Raw genomic sequence first — 21053 nt, 5'->3', positions numbered from 1 at the left:
AACCAAAAAGATGCTCATTATGTTCATCTACCTTTGATCGACAAACGTCGTATAAGTGTTTGAAATGTGACAAATCGATGTGTAAGCAAGATAGTGCAAAAACTTGTTGCAAATGTTCCATTTAAATAAATAATAATAAAGTATATTATATTGCATAAATAATAATAAAGTATATTATATTGCATAAATAATAATAAAGTATGTTATATTTTTTCAAGTTTTACAACCAAAAACCGAATGATTCATTCTGTTTACTCATTTTTTCTTACACTGAAAAACCATCTTACTTCATCTTGCAGAATAAATGTACTTTTTAAAAACAATTGAAATAATAATATTTTTCTGTTAAAGTACGTAGAATCCGTTGGAAAAATCTCTCTAATGATTTTCTTTTCGAAACTGTGAATTAAAAAAAAAACATTTTTTTTGGCGAGTACGTTTTCTTCTTTCCTGAATATTTCAAATACATCTAATTTCTCGATTTTTGTACCTATTCATTCTTCTTCTTGACTTTCTAGCGTATCGATTAAAAAAAAATTTGTTCAAATTCTATGCATGACATACAAAAATATACGCAATTGAAAATGTTCAGGTGAAACATATATCCATGTGTGGCAAAATATGAAATTTGCTATAGTGATGATTAAAGATCTCATTCCCACCAACGCCCGTTCAAACGTGATATACAGAATCAATTGCATAAATTGTGAAGCGTCGTACATACACTAAATATGTAGACAACTACAGAAAAGAAAATTGAAGAACATAGAAATCACATCTGAAGAGATACGACTCAAACGTCTGTGATTACAGAACATTGCTTTAACCATGATATTTATTGGAACAATATTTTAATATTTAACAAAGAATTAAAAAGTATCTATTAAACGTTTCATATCAAAAAAAATTATCATTAAAAACCAGAAATTAAGGTTGAATCTTCAAAGCGACACTGACTTATTTGATCCGATCTACGATAATAGTTAGCATCTCATAGAAAATGAATTTTTTATTGAATGTGAAGCAGCGTTATTTTAATAATTAACGCTTTATCTTTAGACTATGACAAACACAATCATTTTCCGAACGCCTGTTTTGAGCTTACTTGAGGCGGGAGGAGGAAAAAAAAACTTCATTTTATGTAATTTACGTGTTTCACTGAAGAAGATCCAATAAAGGATCAAAACGTTTGAATATTCTGAATTAATAGATTTTATCATTTGTACGCACAAATAACTGCGGTGACTCATAGAAAGGCCTTCATTTTTGTAATTGATTTATTACAAATAAATTAAAGACTCTTTGTATTCATTTAAGGGGGTATATACACCCAGGAGGCCAAAAAAATAGCAATTTTCTGGAATTTTTTTTTTAGAAACTGTTGGAGTTACCAAATTGGGTTTTTTTAAGTTAAAAATATATTACAAATATGTTATTGAAACAATAGTGTAACAACACAATGATAGTAAGAAAGCCTTCATCGGTCGTAGCTAGGTCTTAGTGTTTTTATTTTTATTTACGTGATTTTACTTCTCCGAATTCAACCAGAATGTGCGCTGAATTAATTTTCGGTCATAACACAGCATGTCGAATAAGAATTAGTAATATCACTATTTATAGTGATATTACTAATATCACCGAGACCGGAGATTCCGGAGGTGCCAGGTTCGAACCCTGGGTGGGGTATTATTTTTCGCAATAAATTTCTTACAGTTTTTTCAGGGGGGGATGGGTATATAGATGCAAATCAGCATCAAGTATTATATTAAATTAATTAATTTAATATGAATAGTGATATTACTAATTCTTATTCGACATGCTGTGTTATGACCAAAAATTAATTCGGCGCACATTCTGGTTGAATTCGGAGAAGTATATAAAATCATATAAATAAAAATAAAAGCACTAAGACCTAGCTACGACCGATGAAGCCTTTCTTACTATCATTAAAAATATATATTTTGAAGAAACTTCATGATTTTTTTTATTAAGAAATTGCGCAAAATGATAGAGATATTGTGTCGTAAAGAGACAGCCCTGAAAAAATCATCCAAAACGGTACCAGGTGTACTTTCGCCAAAAATCAACTAAAACAAAAAATGTTTATGGAATCTTAAAATATATAATAATATCTTTGGCGTATCGAAACCGATTTTAAAAATATCAATTTTTGACAAAATGGCGGACGTTTAAACTTAAAGTTGCAATTTTCAAGACAAAATTCGTTCGTTTTCTCGCCCCCCCCCCCAAAAAAAACTAAGAGGTCTAAAAAAAAACCTTCCGATACGCGATAGATAGTCATATGTAGAATAGCCAGTATAAATTTCAAGCAAATCGGTGCAGTGGTTGTCGCGATATTTCTGGTACCAGTTTAAAAAATGTCGTTTCAAGAAAAACGCGTTTGAATATTCAACATATGTTTTTGTTAAGAAAACATAAAATGTTTTTAACTTACACAGAGTCGTTAATTCCAGGGCCATAATACAAGTCCTCTGCAGTAGATGCGATGCACATATCGTCTAAATTTTGTTGTCGGCGACGTATTCGCGCTTCTTTCGTCTGTTCCTGTGCGCGTACTTTGGCTTGCGCTATGTGGCGATCATCTTTGCGCGTAGCATATTGGTGTGCATTCGGTCCGAGAGAAATGCCCATAATGCTAATTATTCGTAATATTGAAATTATACTATCGTTGAATATGCAAGCAGCTATGTCTGTAGCAATTTCTACTGTAATAGCATTGCTGTGCATTGTTTTTGAGGCTATTTTTTTGTTATATTGTTTTTACTTTTAAATTATATACAAATTATATTGTTAAAACTTTTATTGCTATTCTGAGTATAGCCACCAACACAGTACTCTAATAATGCGTCTTTACTGAGGTATTAGATACGAAACCGAAGGGACGGGCTGTGATCCAACCATGATATCTCAGCGGCGCGCCAATATGCCATCAAGGCTACAACTTTATCATTTTTCCGATTTTTGATTTGAAATTTTCACCAGACATTCTCGAAATATTAAACATTATAAATATTGTTACGTCCTGCGGAGTAACAATTCTTTTTTTTCGAAATCGATGCGGCCAAGCAACCGAAAATCACGAACAGATGGTCCATCTTAACCGCGCAAATAAGTTGAAATTGTCCGGTCGAGTCAATACGGTTGGTCTACGCTTGACACGTGCCGGTTTTGGCGGAAGCAAGCGTTAAAACGCGGATGATTGACCCCATCGATACGAAACACTTGTCGCGCAATTAATAGGTAACGATCTTCTAAGGAACCTAACCGATAGAATGGATTAGCCAGATGAAAAACAGATTAGAAACCGAACGTTCTGAAAACGCGTGGGCAACAATAAGAGACAGTACACCTGCGAATTAAAATCCCATAGGAACCATAGGCAGAATCGGGTATAAAAAGAAGGAGCTCCGGCTTATTTCGGTCATTTCGCTAATTTCGCTCATTTCGCCATTTCGCCATTTGTTGTTCGCGATTCATAATTCATTCCAGTTCGATCCGTCGCACATTCCGTGACATTATATGTCCGAGTTTGTGACGTTCGGATTCGTATTCATCACACTTAAATTTGACGCGGCGTTGTGAGAGTTTAATCAACGAGCTCCTTCGCAACTTCCGAGCACCCTGACCGCTAACCGTTGACCAGCCGTCCGCCGTTGTAAGCTGAATCCGCTCCACTGAACACCAGATCATTCGCATCTTCATAAATCTCAACCAATAGTAAGTCTTAGCCATTCACTATTTTGCTCTCCATAAGACTACCTTCTCTCTCTAGTAAGATTTTCATCATACGTATAATTTCCAAAATATTTATATACCCAGTATTATTTCACTACCCTTCCTTTCCTTCCTCTATTACTCTTTTTACTTTCTGCAAGATACAATCGAACTATCTTTCGATTGAATCCGCAACTCTTCTCACTTTCTGCTGGATACAATCGAGCTCTTTCGATTGAATTCGCAACTTTCTTTGCTTCCATCGGAAACAAAGAATTCCTTTTCTTTTCATAATTAAACTCTTTCCCTTTTTTTTCTTTCAAGTAGTCACAATCTAGATTTTATTTTCTTTTATTGAAAAGAAAGAACGTAGCCTTAAATCTTAAATTCATTCTAGTGCGTAATCGAATCCCCGAGCGGAAGTCGCAAAAAGCTATTAGGAACTGTCGGAGTCGTCGAAATAAGAAAGCCCGGAAGCTTGGCGCATCGTTATCGCTCTCCGAAAAATTAAACAACCTGCGAGGAGAAAATTCTGTTTTGCCTAGCGCTCTAACTAATTTACGAATTTCCGACGAATCGACCGATTCATCTCCACCAGTCTCAAATCCGTCCGCCGAATCATTCTCTCTTTCTCCCTGCCGTCATCCTTCCCCCTCTTACTCCCCTGAACCTCACGTAGAAAACCAACGTTCCTTCTCACCATTTACTCCCGAAGAAATAGAAAATATCGTAAACGAAATCTTAAGCAAATCGAGCAAATCGAAGAAGTAGCCAATGAATCGGAAGAAATCTTCGACTCGGTTCAAGAACTACCTAAATAATTAAAAATTCCCTGACCACAATATACATCCACACACGCACATTTATATAAATTTCATGAATCACAAATGTAACCAATTAGAATTTAAGTTTATAATTACATTCTTTGTTAAGATTTTTTAAACCGATCACAAGATTTTTCTTTCTTTTATCACACATGTGCTCTGCAAACAAAAATGTTATTCATGAATTAATTAGTATTATTTTAATAATCACCATCTATCATTGTAATTGTTTATTTCTTCTATTATGTTAAAATAAATTGTAATCTTTAATTTTAACCATTTTCGTTTATTTTTACTACCTCTAATTCCCGCTCCGATAAAATTGCACTTGGTCCGATCCCGCGTAAAAGCGATTTAATTGGTTTACGCAAAATAAGGACTACACGAATGCAAGAGTTTGAATGAGAGTCATAGGCCGTCATTCTCGACACCTGACCTACATTCTAACTCACCCGACGCATTCGACTCTTCGCACTCGCCCGGAAACATGTGTGCGCGAGATTAGGCCTGTTCCGTTCTTCTTGTCTCACTCAAATTATTTCCATAATTAAGTTTCTACCTGCAAGTCGACCCGAAAGACTTATTTCGAGAATTCTGGATGTAACAATATGTAATAATCAAAACATCGATTTTTTTTACCTTTCTGGGTGTATGTGCCTCTTTAAGAGGATGCTATAGTGACGGAAATTACCGACATATTACAGTGTTCATTAATTTTCGAATTGGTTCTACAGATCACAAAATCCTTTTGCAGAATAAAAGTACGCATTAAAACAAAGTGCGGGTTGGTAAATTTTACGAGAAAATCGAACAAAAAGTTAAAAATTTATTTATTTTTGTCTCGTGGATCTGTCAACCGAGGACAACTTTTGTCATTTACTAACGTTTTGTAGCTCGTATGTATGAAATGAGACTACGCCGCACTTCAGAAAACTCTAACGAACAACACTGACTGTGTGTCATTCCAGTCAAAAGCCTAACAAAAAAGTTTAACATGTAAACAGCTGTATGTGTACAAATTTTACTTAGCGTACGTAAACGATGGCAAGCAGAGCAGTGACTGTAGTTGATAGGTCTTTTCACAGATGGCAAAATAATCAAAAAACAAAGACAGATCTATGCGTTAGACAAAGAGCGATATCCTGGTCTCCCTTGAAAAATAATCTGCAATGCCGACGTCGAGGAAGTTCTTCGGTCACTATAGCATCCTCTTAAGAGTATTTCGTCTTTATAGTATAAATGTACATTCGATAACAAGTGAGACGTATTAATTATATTTTGCCTTTTTTTTCTCGTTTTCGATATTTTGTCCCTAATGGCATGCGCAATAAATTTATATCCTTAAGAGAATAGATACATGGATTTCATATGTTTTACATTGGACATGAATTTATCGATTTGATGAACGTAATGTACTGATATCATTGCTAAACCAATATAAATTTTTCTCAAACTTTCAGCGTGAATTCCAGATAATAATTCCACTTGAATAGAGTTTAATATATAACATACATTTAGTAATGAAATTTATAATATGTATTTTTTGATGAAATAATTTAGCAATAAAATCACTGCGTTACATTCATATAAATAGGATAAAATCGCCTATTATGGGATAGTTTCCTAATACGAGGTAGCGAAGCTTTTGTTAATAACCCTGTGGTTGATACTATTATAAACTTATTACTATTGGAGTGAAATCTATTTAGTAGAAAATTCATTGTTAGATCATGCTTGTAGTCGTTAAAAAAAAATTTTTTTTGAAATTGGATGTTGTCAAGATTCATTGAGATGAGTCTTTAAACCTCATTTATTATAAAATAAACAAATATTTGATAATAAATTCTGCATGCAGTGGTAAAGTCGTATTAATAAAAAAAAAAATACGGGATATAATGATTTGCTTAATTATAATCTATTAGATTTGGTGATCGAAACAGCAAAGCGTGAAACTCATAATATGAGATACTCAAAACTTCCCATTTATTATTGCACGTTCTGATTTCGAGGGCTTTACAAAATGCTATAATAAAGTTTTTCATTGAGGATCTTCGAATCATGAGGCTTAAAAGTTATAGCTTTCAGCATTAGCACTGACAAATGAAACTTTAAAATATCTCAAAAAGAATAGATTTTGGAGAAAAATGTTACGTACAAATGTTTTTGAGTAACAAAAGAGCTACTTGGTTGGTCAACTAGATTTTGAGTTTGGAGCCTAATTTGAATCTTGTAAGGTCCAAGACGATAAGATCTATCTCATATAAAAAAAAAACTGTTGTGTCTTATATTAGGGACCCTTTTTCTGAATTATCAAAATCGGCAATTTTGATAAAAAATTTCATATACAACAAAGTATAACTATTATCAATTGCTAACTTTTAGCGATAAAACTTAAACATATTTAATATAAATTGGATATAAAAATAGGAGTTAATAGTATAATCTAAATAAATTATAAGTTTTTAAAAAAAGGTATTTTTTACAATAGGCGACTTTATCTTATCATGTCGATAAGTTCACATACACGTAGTCCATGGAAAATACATGGTTACTACGTGGAATCCAGCTATTTTTGGAACTGTGTGTAACTTTTTTTTAATTTTTTAAATATTTAAATGCAAATAAGCTAAAGATTAAGAAGATTTCTCTCTAGTTTAGAGAGTAAAACAATTAATTTCTTTTTCTTTATACCTTTTTTAAATTTTTATAATTTCAATATAATGATGATATGCAGATTAAAAGATTTTAACGTGATCTGTATTCTTTTATTCTCTTTTTCTTTATTTCTAAAACCTTTAAACTTTCATATTTGATTTTTTCAGAATAATGTATCTGCTATATTTTTTAAATGCAGTTTAGGTGTAGTATATAATAACATATAGATGTAACAGAATAACAGATCAAGATAATAAATTATAATACTTCTCTATTTATAATAAAATAAAATTTTTAAACGCATTTCAAAACGTTTATCAGCTTTGCTCTACACTGTTTCTCTTCTTTTAGAAAAAATTTTTCTGATTAATCTTTGTTTTAAAGTATATGTTCCTAACAATTGTCATGTTCCGTACTAGAGTTATAATAGTAATTTGAATTTGTTCTTTTATAGCTTAAAAATTTAATAAAACTGACTTATATTTGTACGACTGATTGCTGCTAATAGAGTTTGGTAAACAAGGAAAAAGTATGTGCGTTATCGAAGTCAGCAGAAGTTTTGTTGTTAAACATTTTTACAATTTCAACATCTTTTTTTATCAACATCTGACTACACACTTTTAATTAAATAAACTTTATGTAAAGCTTACGTAAGCATTATTTACATTGTGAATTTTTCTGTTAATTCATAAAAGTATTTTTGTCTATTTTATTTTTAACTAATCGCTATTTTATTAACAATTAACATTACATTGTTTATTGAGATAAGGGATACATTTATAAAAATTAAAATAAATTACATAGTATGTTTCAAATCAGTAGAATGAGTACGAAAATCTTGAGACACTGCAAGTAAAATTGTTTCAAGATCTCATTTATAAATATTTTTTTTATTATATACACGTAATAAAATTAAATTTGTTTTAAGATAAAAAATGTATAAACGTTCGTAAAACATCAATATTTTAAGTATTTCTTTGCAGAAAAAAATTCTTTTGCAATAAAACGACTTTGAAATCTAAATTAGAAATTTAAAGCAGATAAAAGCTATTTTTATGCACTCAGCAAACAAAATGTTTTCTAAACTTTTTAAATACCCGTTTTTTAAATACCCGAGAAAAAAATGTTGCTTGTATATAATTTTATATACATATGAACATGTTTGATACATGTATAATTATATAATATATACAATAAACATTTTTTTCCTAATATTAAAAAAAATGTTATAAAAACACTGCCGATTGAATAAAGATGCGGAAATGAATTATGTGACGCACGCAAAAATTGATTCCGCGAAATATATGATTTCAACAATCAATTTGAATTTCGTATAAAAGAAAACAAATACCGAATATAACATATAGATGTAATTATTATATATAGAATGGATATAACACGTGCATATGTTTTTATATAACATTATATGCAGTATTTGTTAGATTGTTGCATTATTTAGAAATCAAATTCAATCAGTCTGTTTAAAAACGGACAAATAAAAAATCTAGTAAGAATTATCAGATTATAGTAAAGTATATCTGTGATTATAAAATCTCGAGTTCTATAATAAGGAATCTAGTTTGGTTTCATTAAAATGCACTCATAAATCTTCATATAATAAAATTATTTTTCTCAGTATAAAAGATAAAAATTCATAAGAAGTTGGCTGCGAAAGAAATCGATATTCGTCAGATGGCGCCAAAGCGATAGAACTGGTAGAAGCCATCTCTACCAGCGGAAACAAAGGTTTTGCCTTTGTTTCCGCTCGAGCACAATTGACGCCGCGACGTCCAAAATAGCGATGATAGTACTTTGTTCGTCAGGTCTCATTCTGTATTTTGATAGCATAAGCTGCGACGCTAGTCATTAGACCCATGACATCGCGTGGGGCCGCCTTTGCAGCGTAACGCAAGGAACGCCCGTCATACATATACACTGACCGGGAGAGATATATGTAGTTGGTGCGGGAGCAGCCAACGTTATTTCCGAGTCAGTCTACTGCCGTTGCTGGTGGCGGTACGTCGAGTTTTGTAACGTTCTGACGTTTGCGGTTCTTCCGTAACAGCAGCGTGATCGTGTCAATTCACGAGCCGCGGTTGACAACGTGAGTTAATTTGCGTGAGTCACAAAGACTACCGTATTTCCCAGAAATAGCGACTCGAACGCGTGAAAAATCAGAGTAAAATTGGAGCAAGTCGACGAGATCGTAAATATTAACCAATGATGTGTATCTTTCGCATATTTTTGAAACGTTTCTTTTTCAATTAACTGTGAGATAATTTTGTTTAAAATACTGAGAGACCAGTAATCACCAAGTTACAAGAATAATTATCTTATTTTTTATTTAATTCCAACTAAATTTAAACAAAATTTAAAAGTCACTTAAAACAGTTGAAATTTAATGCGTAAACGACAGAAAATTAAAGAACTCGCTGTCTGAAGAAGCAATAAACTTGTGGCACTTAATATATGTATATATTTTTTTACACAACAAAAAAGCTGATAAATAATTAAAAAGCATATATAGTACATGAAATAGGCACGATAACGTGCGCATGCTTGTAGGATGTATTAGGAAGTGACGAATTATCAACATTTTTATTTCTTATCTTTGTTTCTTATCTACATTTTTTACTCTGCTTCCATTCTTATCATTTTACTGATTATGCACCGGCATGTGAAATATATAAAAACGACGTGACTATCAAAACGAGTGTGACATTTGCTTTAGAAAGCAGGAAATGAGGTGACCCCTAATTTAAATTTAAAAAAATATTAAGGCTTTTGAGCTGGTCAGAGCGAATTCAAAGCAGTTCCACGAAATGCCGCACACCACACGCCGGAAACACGATCAACAATTCTAATCTTCTCATACATGACGCCGTTGACTTCTGTGTGTATGCGTACGCAGAGACGAGCTTTCCTAAAGTCGCATAATGCGCAGCGGTATAATCGGAAGAGGGCACACGTGCAGGTTTAACATGGGAGGGGGGTGTTTTTGCCCTCGCTGGTTGTAATGAATCATGAATAAATCAGACCCTTCAATCGCGGTGCGTGACTGGAAGTGGAATAAACTGCAGAAAGTTGAGTTGGCGAATTGACCGAGTCGACACGGTTCGACTAAAACTGCACGATCGCATTGTATTCCCGTCGAGCAAATTCTCGTATCCGGAGTGAGGAATAAAAACAAAATGAGAGAGAGAGAGAGATGAAACATTTATAAAAGCTTCAGCGTACATGTCGTAATGGTCACACGTAATACGTCATACGCGAGGAGACTACGTTCCGAATCAATGTCAGTGACCTATATAGATAAAATTATACGATTTTGTAAGGGATGAAATTGAATTTTATTAGGGGTTTTTTAAGAGCTAATTATTCTGCACTTTCTTGACCCCCATTTCTAAATTTAGCATCACATTAATTCTATCATCGTCTGACGCGGATGCGCGCAAGCGGACGCGCATATGTTTTATTAGCCGTAATTCACTAACGTCGTGGATACTCGATCGAACACTCGCAAGTTCAATGCGCTGTACAAGATTTCTGTAATGGCGCATGCGTAAAATGAAAATTCCGGAATGACTGTCATTCACCTTGATTGTTTATTACGTTTCCCGCATTCTACCTCTGGTAGTTCACGTATCGCGTATAAGAGCTACGTAATCATCGTAATACCGAGAGAAGTTTTAAAAGAAACCTTAAAAGAAGAAAAAAAAAGAAAGAACGATTTGTTTCCTTCTCGGAAGGAAACTTCCGGCATCCCAAATACTGCAATGCGCTATTACAACTTGCAAACAAACGCAGAACCAAGCAATTCCTGTCATCTGTCAAAAGAAGATATTCAGAATCGTTATTTTATTCTGCACAACATAGACTGATGACAATAGCGCGCGAAATTTCTCATTTTTCTTTTTCTTCCTTTCTTTGATTCGCATTAATAGAGGAGAAAAGGATAATATAGCAGCCATTTTCATTTTATTGCATAACTTTGTTTATAATCAATATTTAATATTGAAACTGGAACGATTCTATTCGTCAACGTGTTGTTTAACAGATTTAAAACTCAAAGTAATGAAATATTTATTAGTTAAGACGTGATTTATAAAAATGTGACTCATTGCATAATCGCTAGAAGAAAAAAAGTGGTAGTAATATGGCTATCCTAAAAATAATTAAAAAAAAAAATCGGTTTAGTTAAAAAAAATCACAGTACTTTGTCAAAAAAGTATGTATTGTCAATTTTCCATCGTTCAGAATTTTTTCTAATTTCAAATTTTCCTGCGTTTAAAAATTTTAGAAATAACATTTTCTATTGATATCCCTGTTTAACATTAAACTACAAACATAAAATAACATCTCTTATGTTTGTGTACACTGCCCTTTAGAATAACAATCAATTTATTGAAGAAATAGTTCGATATGAAATTTTTATAAAATCATATTAACAAAATCCTACGTTATTGTTTAACTTTGCACAAATCGCGAAGTGTGTAGTCAAATAAACAGTTAAATGACAAAAAACACTCGAATGTACATATATTCGTGTGATAATACGCTCAAGTTTAAAGACAACGAGAAAGTGTAATTAAATGCTAAAATATACTTTGAAAAAGTTTAGAAGTGCTCAAAAGTAAAAACGTTTTATTGTGTATTAGCATATTAGCGTCACTAATAAATTACGGGCTATTAATTGAATAATTCTTTAAACAATTGTTAGAATTCGTCACCTAATAACGGAGATAACAGGGATAGCCATAATATTTATAGTAGCCATAATAAACTCTATTCATTCTTTTATTTTTTGGTTTTAGTTGGAATCAATTTTTTCCCGTCCATCGTTTTTTCGCTGATACCGAACAACTTGTGGCACTGCGAAAGAAGTATCGCGTAATGACAGCCGCCAGCTGAAAATAAACCGTTCTCGAGAATTCTCTTTCTCGAGTGTGAGAAAATCATCATGGACCTTACTTCAAAAAACAACCTAAATGGAACCAATAACGGCGTGCACGAGAAAACAAAAAATGCTTTCAACAAAGGCAACGGCACTACCTGTATGACGTATCTTTCAAAAATGGCTGCAGTGGACATCGAATTCAACGATGTGACGTATTCAGCACCGAGTATTCGGAAAGGTAATTAATCATTTTTTTAAGATTGACATATATACAAAATTGATACAATTGAAATATAATAAAAAATCTTAAGTTATTAAAAATTTTAAACTGAAATAATTTTTTCATGCCCGGAAAAGAAAACTTTGCAACCTTCTTTTTCTGGAAATCTGGTACTTATCAATTATTCTTACAATTATTGAAAAAATGAGCAATACATTTTACAAGATAAAAATGTATTCGTTACGCAACCTAAAGAAAATCAATACATTGCAAAGTATTGCGTTTTTTTCATTCTGGTCCGAATTCAGAACGGGTTTACAGAGATATTGGATTTTTTGTCATTTTAGCATTATCACTCATTAGATGTGATAAAACAAGCATAAAATTCCAAAAAGCGCGCTAACCTCTTTAAAAGCACGTTCTGAATACGGATTCTCGATGACATAAAACAATTCAGATTGAATATATCGCATCAGGTATTAATTAAAATTCGATTACACATCTACCCAGTAAACATTGAATATAATATAGATGTAATGCTATATAACATTAATATAACACATATATACGTTATATGCCATTGCATCTACGTTATATTTAGTGTTTGCTGCGCAATATATCATTAACATATTTGTTTCTGATAAGCGTACATTAATTATACGAATTGCTAATTTGCGTTTTCTAGATCTACTTATATACAATAGTATAAACATTCCTTTACACAATAAATTCCAATAAAAAAATAATAACAATTCGTACGCGTACAGCAATATTTCCGTCATGCTCAGACAGCACATGACATCGAATGAATGTCCAGATTGGTTTCAATCTGGTCCAAACGTTCATGGACTAAGTACGAATGATTTAAAAACGTACATTATTTAATGTACAAAGTATATTTACATTTGTACATTTAAGAAAAGTTTATCTTATACAAATAATTTTCAGTCTGCTCGCAACGTGTTCTTTTAGCTGATTTGATAAGCAAAATTTTTTTGAGATTGCACGAGAAGTTTTGCTTTTTCGTAGAAAACGCGTGCGCACGCACGCACGTACGCACGCACGTACGCACGCACCGCAAATTTAGTAAAGGGCATAGCAGAATAAGCATGTGAAATCTGTTCTCACACCAATCGAGATCAAATTGGTACAATTAGTTGGCATCTCTGAGATGTAAAACTTTCTAAAATATTATCTTTCAAAATACATTTTTATAGAAGGGAAAAGTAAAATTTAAAAAATAGTTTTTTTTGAAAATGGCTAGACCAATTTTAAAGAAAAAAATATATGTTGTAAACATTATTTAAATAAATATAAGGAAATTTTATCTAATTTTTGTAATGAAAGAAAACGGTAAAAAAATTTTTTTGAATTTTTTACAAATTCTTTTTCGTGATACTTTTGAGATATCACTTTTATATTTGCACAAATAGAAATAAAGATTTTATTGTGTAACATTTATTCAGCATATTATGGTAATAACATGTAATATTACATAATATTTTCATTAATGACTTCTACAGTTAGTCTATATGAAACTTATAGCAATTTTGGCTGGGGCACACCGATGTGCCACCTTACCAGTGGCACACAAACTGGCTCTGACTATTTTCTCAGGTCCACTTTGTGTACACCCAATATGCACTTATGACCCCAGACAAACACGCGGCACCATTGAGGGACTGAATTATTTGACTAGCCAAACACAAAAGTTGCACCGACACCTGAAATGTGCAACTGGTGTGCCCCAACCAAAATCGCTATTATAGTTCCCGGAGTTTATCACGAGGAGGTAGTTGCAGTACATTTTCAATTTTCTTTTTCGGGGTGTCTTTTTAAGATAAGTCCCCCCGCCTCTCATCATAAAGAAAATTTGCCTAATCATCTTTACTGTCACTTTCAATTACTGGAATAGAATTATCTTTTTTAAATATACTAGAACAAAACAAGCGCGCGCTATAGAGCTTCCAATGATGAATGTATATTATATTATATTTAAGTAAATATAAAAAAATTAAAAAGGTAATCAAGTTCAGAAAAATTTTACATAAATTAATAAAAACAATTTAAAAAATTTTTTTATTATTATTGATTTAACATGAACTTTATGTATATGTATGTATGTAATACAGTTATAATTAAGTAAAACTAAAGATGTGTGTGTGTGCGCGCGCGCGTGTGCGTGCGTGCGTGCGTGCGTGCGTGCGTGCGTGCGTGCGTACGTGTGCGTGTGGATGTGTGTGTGTGTGTGTGTGTGTGTGTGTGTTTGTGTGTGTATGTAGAAAAATTTTACATAAATTAATAAAAATTAATTTTTTTATGATTATCGATTTAACATGAACTTTATACATATGTACGTATGTAATACAGTTATAATAATTAAGTAAACTAAAGATGTGTGTGTGTGTGTGTGTGTGTGTGTGTGTGTGTGTGTGTGTGTGTGTGTGTGTGTGTGTGTGTGTGTGTGTAATACTAAATATACTAAATTAAAAATGGGAAAAAATGTCCATGTAATTATGTAGATTTATTATAAAAAATATATATTTAGTTAAAAGTATAAATATTTTAATAAATTGGTAAATAGATATGGTAATTGGTGCACACAAATAAAAAAAAATTTTTTAATTTTATAAAAAGTGTATAAATTTTTTCACATTTTTTATATTATATAAATTTGTACTCATTTCTTTTATACTTTACTTGTTTCATTTACCTGTATCATTCCTATTATTTTTATTTTATCTCCCTTTTTTAAATTTAAGTCATCATAATCTTCTGTATTGAAGTTTGATACGTGAACTTCCAATTTGTATCTTCCATCAGTTATTGAACCGCAACCTATCTTTTTATTTAATTTATTATTATATAATGTTACAAAATTTGTTTTGATATAACCTTCTATCACTATAATAATTATTTATTGTTAAAGAAGAATTTTATTTTATATTAAAATGTTAATGTGATGCATTAAAAAATGTGATGTATTGTATAATTAGTTTTTGTTAGTATTGTCGACTTTCTTTATTTATATAATAAATTGATAAACCTGAGAAACTTACTGACTCTTGTTGTTGTATTCAAAATTTCCGAAAAATTAACTTCTTCCGGTTCTAGCAGATTTAATGTGTTTTCAAATTTATATTTTCCTAAACATGAAATTCGAGTACTTGATGAGATTTGTAATTCACAATTAACATTTCCATTATTAAATTGAGTTGCTTTTGATGGACGAGAATGTGTACCGTCTAAATGAATAATCTGTTAAAAAATGATCAAAATAATTTATTAATTATGCCGAAACGTCACCGACAGTTTTTTTAAAAAACTCTGCAATTTGTCTCAAAAATACAATCAATTCAATGTCGCCCACTCAAAGAATGCGGAAAGATTGAAATACGTGTAGAGAATAAAGTGCATGATGAAAACACTTACATAATTTGATTTTATGTGAGATTACACCCGGTCAATTTTGTCATTCCAAGATATAAGTTGGACATGGAAGTGTTGCAATTCCTTTCTTTAATTTCGTTACTCCCATTGCCATATTTTTTATATCTACCTTCTCTTTTATTACCTTCTGTTTTCGAGAGAGAGAGAGAGAGAGAGAGAGAGAGAGAGAGAGAGAGAGAAAGAGAGAGAAAGAGGAACTGAATGCACAGCATACACATATTTAAATCTTTCTGCATTCTTTGAGTGGGCGACATTGAATTGATTGTATTCTTGAGACAAATTACATAATCCTCGCGATGAATGTAACAATTATGTCACAACCATTATGTCATAATATTATTATTACACCATTAACCTCGTACACTATTAATCTCATGATGCATGTAACAGAACAGTTATATCTATAACTGTCAAAACGCAATCTCCACGATGACAGCAGCTCACGAAGTAAGCACAACGCGAGAACCAATGAGCATTTTGGAAAAGCGGCAACAATAAACTTCGAGAGACTGCGACTATCGATTTAACACGGATTTTTTCAGAAAGGATTACTAAATTTCTGGATTTAACTCGTAACGCTCCGCACGTTTACGAAACAAATAACGGATGGCTCCGTAGCGGAGTCAACGGAGCGCTAAAGGTTAAAAATTTTTGATAAATACCTTGCATGAGCTCGATTGGTGTGGGAGCAGATTTTACATGCTTATTCCGCTATGCTCTTTTTGTTACTTGAGGAAATGAAATAAAGAGTTCCTTCAAAATAATTATTTCACTCTGTATAAACTACAATCTTCCAGATTCATTTCGTACACACAATATTTGTTTTAGATATATCCCAGTTAGAAATAACTTATTGAATCAATGTCGAAACAATGTCAGTTTAGTGATTTTGACGTTGAATCAATGTCAAATCATTGATTCCATCATCATTTCTCACTAACACACATTTTGTGTAATAACTTACTTTTTTTAGGCTACAAACTAAACGATTCTTTTAGATTTTTCGTCATTAGAAACAAATCCACAAACAAAGTTCCTGTATCATGTCTCATTTTAATAAATTGGATTCAAACTTGCCAAACATGGTACTTTTGAGCTAAAACACATAACTCAAAAATGATAGAGCAATTTTATTTACGGAATCGTTTTCAGCGACAAGAATTCTATTAGAATTATTTCATTTAGATCGTGGTCTTAAATTCGTGTCACACAATGATATTATTAGACTAGCTACTTGGTCTACTTGTATAATGTATTAATTTAATGCAGTTTTAGTCCATTGTGTCTTGAAATGGTCGTTTCTAAAAAGTCCAGAATGGTAACACTGAATATTTTTAAAACGTTTTTAAGATATTCCTGAATCTAATTTGTATGTTTTTAATATATTCAAAACGTCCCAACTGTACATTTAACCCTTAAAAACACCGATCCTGTAAAATACGAAAACACATTTTTGGGTCTGGGAGACTTTTTCAACTTTGAGAAGCTATAACTTTGATTACAATCAATATTTTTCTACGATTTTTTTTTAAACGAAAATTCAAAATCTCAGGAGTGTGACTGCACAATCGGCATTACCGAAAAATAATTTATTGTGAAGAATAAAAGAAAAACCATTAAGCAAAAATGAGAAATTGTTCAAAAATCCACTTTTCCTTCAAAAAATCGTATCTTCGCAACAAAAAACGTTTAAAGACTTTTAAATACGGTGTTTTAAAGCTAAAAAGTCACACTTTCAAAATAAAATTTGGCAAAATCATTCCTTTTAAAAAGTATAATTATGTAACATGGAGAATATGAGGTATTTTTGGGCATCTAAAAATCCACTTTAAAAAAAAAATCATATCTTTGCAACAAAAAATTTTGAAGAACTTTACAATACGGCCTTTTAGCTAAAGATTCATACTTTCAAAAAAAATTATATCATTGTCATTTTTATTAAAAAATGTACTTATGTAACAAGGCGAATATGAGATATTTTTGATTAAATCATGTCTTAAATTGAAAATTGATGTGTTTCATGACATATTTCGGAAAAACTTCCTTTTTTACAGCATTTTATAGTATTCTAACTTTAGACAGAGTATATGCGAATAACATCCGCAAACCGATCTGTTCGAACGTATTTTGTCCAGCTTTTTTATGTAAAATACTTACAAAAAAAGTTTCACTTACACACTATATGGGTCGCATTGACTCTAACAAAACTTTGCTGGCGTGCCGTTCGAATTCTAGTTGACCAAAAAAGTTGATCTATATCAACTATATCAATCGAAAGAGGAGATTTCAAACTTTTTTTACGTTTTGGTTTGAACCTCGTATCTCATTCCGTCTTCACATAGCAAGCGCATTCAAAACTTTATATGGGGTCTCTCAGACTTACGTGTTTAAGGGTGAAAATATACTTTTAAAACGTTATTCTGCTGTTTAAGTAGTCTTGTTATTTTTTTATATACTTTGCGTCAATTGTGTAATTCTTATTGATGAAATGTCACTATTATTTGAATTGCTTTCTGTTAAGTTTTTACTTGATTTCAATGTGTTTACAACGTGTTAGAACGTGCACGGTTGGAACGTGCAAGCGATATGTAATTAGAATACATAGCACATATCACATAGCAAGTGTTACTTAGTATCAAATTGTAATTACAGACTACAGTCTAACAATTAACTGATACTCTACAGGCAAATTGTCCGATGACAAATTGCCTGAGCAAAGTACAGAGCAAAGTACAAAGTAATTTATAATGCATAGTATTTTTATGTTCAATACTGAATACATTTTATTTTAGTAATTTTTATAAAATTATTGATATAAAATCACATTATTTATAATAACTTAATTATTGATTAAATATTATCATATTGGCGTGAATATATTTATTATTAAATTGCAATTAATTAATTATTTATTGTAATATGAAGTACTATATAATTTGCTAAGATAATAAAAAGTCGAAAAGATATTTGACAAGATAATAAAAAGGTGATTTTAAAAATTAATAAAATATTGTGTGTGTGTGTGTATGTGTGTGTATGTGTGTGTGTGTGTGCGCGTGTGCGCGTGCGTGCGTGCGTGCGTACGTGTGTGTGTGTGTGTGCGTGTGTGTGTGTGTGTGGTGGTGGTGGTGGTGGTGTGTGTGTGTGTGTGTGTGTGTGTGTGTGTGTGTGTGTGTGTGTGTGTGACTAAGTTAATCACAATTAAAAAATTATGTATTCACATTCCTATACGATTTTGTGCAATATCGTCGCGGATTACGTGCTTGCAATCAAATCTGTGTCCTACTATCGTAAATCGAACTGATTGTGAGAAAAATATTTTAGTTATACAAGAATTATACAAAATTGCTTCTGATCACACTAATCAAAATTACTGATTATTGTGATTGAATTTAGTCATTTCAACTAGGCCTATAGTCCATCTCCTCCCGCACCCTCCTCGCCGATTGGGGACCACGCTTTACAATTATCTACCGGTGTAGCGTGTTAGGTTGTTGTTTCGAAATCTTAAGTTCGAATCCCGCCGACGCCGAGGTGCGTTTCCAAATATTTGTAAAATAATGCGTAATTGTTGTTAATAAAATAGAATCTTATATGCAAAACAATAAATACAAGTTAAGCTTATAAGAATAATAAGATGTTCCAAAAAAAATTTTTTTTCTTTGGACTAAAAATGTTAATAAGCAGCATATTGCCGCAATTTTTGCAGCATGAGAAGACATCTTTTATATGCTGATAACATTTATCTCATTTGGCGACGCATCTTGACGCATCTTTATGCAAGCATTTTTAATCGGCAAATTTCGGTAATATGCAGACAATATGCCGAAATTTGTCTATTTGGGATGTTAAATAGATTTAATTACAAGTATTTTGGTGTATCTTTTGGTTGAATTTATTAGCTTCAAATTTATACAGACTTTTTCCGTGCGTGTAAATTTATGTGTGTAAACATTATGAACTTTTAAAGTGATAACCTAATTGAGTAATAGTTTATTGAAATTCAATATTAAGGGGCCATTTTCCTTTTTATGCGCGAAAACAACACTATTTTTATAAATTTTATTAAAAGTATAAGTAGAGAATAAAACATTGAACATTGAACATTTAAAAAAGAAATTGTAAATTGACGAAATGATGACTGTTTAAAGCTAGCATTGCGTATTTTCGTCAAAAAATTAATTTTTATTTATATAAAAAATATTTGATTTAAAAAATTCCGGAATATTAAAGATTTATACCTTAGAGTTAGACACATAATTACTTATAAATGCCAAAATAAAACTCAATTAGTCCAATACCTTTTAAGATATCGTGCACGCAGATTTGGAAAACAATTTGAGAAAAATGTATTTAAAGTTTCAGGTATCATTATTTCATACATAATTATTTTTACACATATTGTTGAAGACACATAGAACAGACGAACTAAATTTCCGAACTAAATCGATCCGTTGCATAGTTTTTACAAAAAAAAAAAACGTAAAAATAGTTTTGTCTTTGCGTGTAAAAAAATATCTCTTAATTTAGTATTAATTTACAAAGAGTATTAAATTATAGATTTATTTCTTTCATTGATAAGTATGATTGATCGAAATTATTTTTAATCCTTTATATAAATCGGACTTACGAATTATTTTAACGTGTTTAACGATGTTATCAATATAAAACAGATTCCAAGAAGTCATTTATTTATCTTGATAAATGACCTATCAAGTCATTTAAATAACATATGATCTCTACTCGCGCGTAGAAAAAGAAACCTTGAAATATTTCCATTACATTATTACGCACTTAAACTGTTTTTAGCTAAAGGCCGCTAAAGACTATCATTACGTTTTCAAAGCTACTTGTTAGTCAGCAATAAGATCAATTTAAAAATCAACAAATATCATTCATAAATCTTAAAAAAAAACATTTAATTAAATTTAATCCATACAAAAAGGGCAATAGCAAAAAAGATAAGAAAGATAATAAAATATATTATTTATAATAATAAAATATATGATATTTGAAGGACTTACAAGACTTAATAATATAACAAAACAGGACTAATGAGAGTCACATCGCGCCTATTGTCGGTGCGTGTCAGTAGTTACGTATTTATTCCTCAGTTTCCATCAAAATGATTCAAACGTTTCGACCTTACATTTGGGTCATCCTCAGCGAAAATTAACAAAACAAGTAATCAAGCCTCCCTCCGCATTGCATGGTATAGTCAAATGATTTCCTTGTGTGTTGTCACAATTATTTGATCACATCATGTGATGCG

The 21053-nt window shown here is 31.5% G+C and overlaps 2 protein-coding genes across 4 annotated transcripts in view; both read left to right on the top strand.

The window, feature by feature from the left end:
* The window catches only part of LOC105207298, a 232416-nt gene that overhangs the window by 8218 nt on the left and 203145 nt on the right, over nt 1–21053 (top strand). The gene's annotated exons all lie outside the window — the stretch shown is intronic.
* Nucleotides 9170–21053, top strand: part of LOC105196913 (ATP-binding cassette sub-family G member 1) — a 45331-nt gene continuing 33447 nt past the window's right edge. Inside the window, exons 1-2 of the mRNA XM_039449505.1 lie at nt 9170–9318; nt 12029–12349. Coding sequence (XP_039305439.1) covers nt 12175–12349 — 175 coding nt within the window. The 5' untranslated portion in view covers nt 9170–9318; nt 12029–12174. The remainder of the gene's footprint in view (nt 9319–12028; nt 12350–21053) is intronic.

This window comes from Solenopsis invicta, chromosome 5 (assembly GCF_016802725.1).
Source record: "Solenopsis invicta isolate M01_SB chromosome 5, UNIL_Sinv_3.0, whole genome shotgun sequence".
Classification (NCBI taxonomy): domain Eukaryota; kingdom Metazoa; phylum Arthropoda; class Insecta; order Hymenoptera; family Formicidae; genus Solenopsis; species Solenopsis invicta.
Note: the sequence above shows the minus strand (reverse complement) of the source record. Positions and strands in the feature narration are given on the sequence as shown.